Raw genomic sequence first — 1,571 nt, forward strand, 5'->3', positions numbered from 1 at the left:
CCTATGGCCAAATATCCAAGCGCCCATGTAAAATACCGCTAGGTTAAATATCTATTTCTGGACCAATTCATCACAAAATTTGAATCTGAGACGTAAAATTTCTTCACCACATTGAGATCTGTCGATTATACGTCTCAATTTCCTGCAATTTTGAGTAATGAATATGAAATAGAAGTCAGAAAATTTTGTGAAAAGTTGGTAGTTTATAGATGACGTGCACCATAGTTGTTTAGCTGACCTATGATTGGGCATAAACAGTCCGGCTTCTATAGAGAAAGAACACCGGATAATTCCGGATGACCGGATATTATCCGTAAGTGACCGTAAGTGACCGAACCTCGGCGAAAAAGGCCAAAGCAAGAACGGCCAAAGTGCCCCTTCTTGACACTTTTCACATATTCAAATTGGCTACTAGTATAATATTCTGTACTTCCATAAAACTTCGGTGTCCCTTAAAATCCGTCGCCCCCTGTACCTCTGTCCCACTTATATTGGTACCAGTTATATACAATTTCTACAATATTATACAGTTTGAACAAACCCTACTGTACCACGTAATGTGAATCAAACTCTATCTGTGGATAAATCAACACTCAGATCAGATATTAATTATCAAAACTTATTGATGAATACGATGAGAATTGATCATCATCCCCCTTTCTTTCTAGGATATCTTCCACAAAGTTAGGACAAACAGCCGCCTGAATTCGTATTTAGATTACTCTAGCTCTAGGGTGCGACTGGTAACATTTCAAAGAATAATATTTCATTTTCTCGCAAAATGGGACTAACCAAAATGCCATTTTCAAAATGGATGTAAAAGGTCCATTTGTAATGTGGCGTTTTGGACCTCTTCAACGAGTAAATCCCACGTGGAATTATTGGATTTGGGTTAAACCTCTGCAGGCAAGACATCTTTCAATTTTGATCAGATTTGTTGAATTCGGCCCTTAAATGGCGCTTTGGGCCTGAATATTGCTATATTTCCGGTTACCAGACGAACCCTTACTCTAGCTCTAGCCTTGAATTGATTGAAGTATTTCCATTAAATCTTGAAAAAGTAGTCTGGAGCAATATAATGCTGACAGAGGTAATATAACGGCCAATTCACTGTCAATGCAGCAATTTTTACGTTGTGGCCATTAGAAAAGGTGTCAATATGAAGGCAACAATTGATTGGTTAGGTTATAATACTATTATAGTACAAATAAATAATACAAATGAATAATACTGGAGGAGCTGTCCACTTAATGCGCAATCATGACCTTGTCCTTGGGGGTTTCCGCGCCTTCGTAGGCCTCCTCGTGGGTCTTTTCTTCCATGTACGTCTTAACCGAGATGAAGGCGAGCACGAGACCGACGGTGGAGAGCGTCCAGTTGACAATAATGTTGGACACGGGCGAGATGGGGATGCCGCCCAGACGCCAGCCCACAGCAGCCATGCCGGATTGCACGCACTTGTAGTAACCGGCGTAGCGACCCAGCGTGGACATGTCGTCCGAGAACTGACCCATCAACCAGTACGCCCACACTTGCACGATCGAGTCGTTGAACCCGTAGAACATGTACAA

At 41.4% G+C, this 1,571-nt stretch overlaps 1 protein-coding gene across 1 annotated transcript in view; it reads right to left on the reverse strand.

Moving 5' to 3' along the window:
• Nucleotides 1–1,247: 1,247 nt before the first annotated feature.
• Nucleotides 1,248–1,571, reverse strand: part of H257_05634 (hypothetical protein) — a gene marked incomplete at both ends in the record, with an annotated part of 7,694 nt that continues 7,370 nt past the window's right edge. Inside the window, one exon of the mRNA XM_009830565.1 lies at nucleotides 1,248–1,505. Within this exon, the coding sequence (XP_009828867.1) occupies nucleotides 1,248–1,505 (258 nt within the window). The remainder of the gene's footprint in view (nucleotides 1,506–1,571) is intronic.

The sequence above is a fragment of the Aphanomyces astaci genome (genome assembly GCF_000520075.1).
Source record: "Aphanomyces astaci strain APO3 unplaced genomic scaffold supercont1.10, whole genome shotgun sequence".
Lineage (NCBI taxonomy): Eukaryota > Oomycota > Saprolegniomycetes > Saprolegniales > Verrucalvaceae > Aphanomyces > Aphanomyces astaci.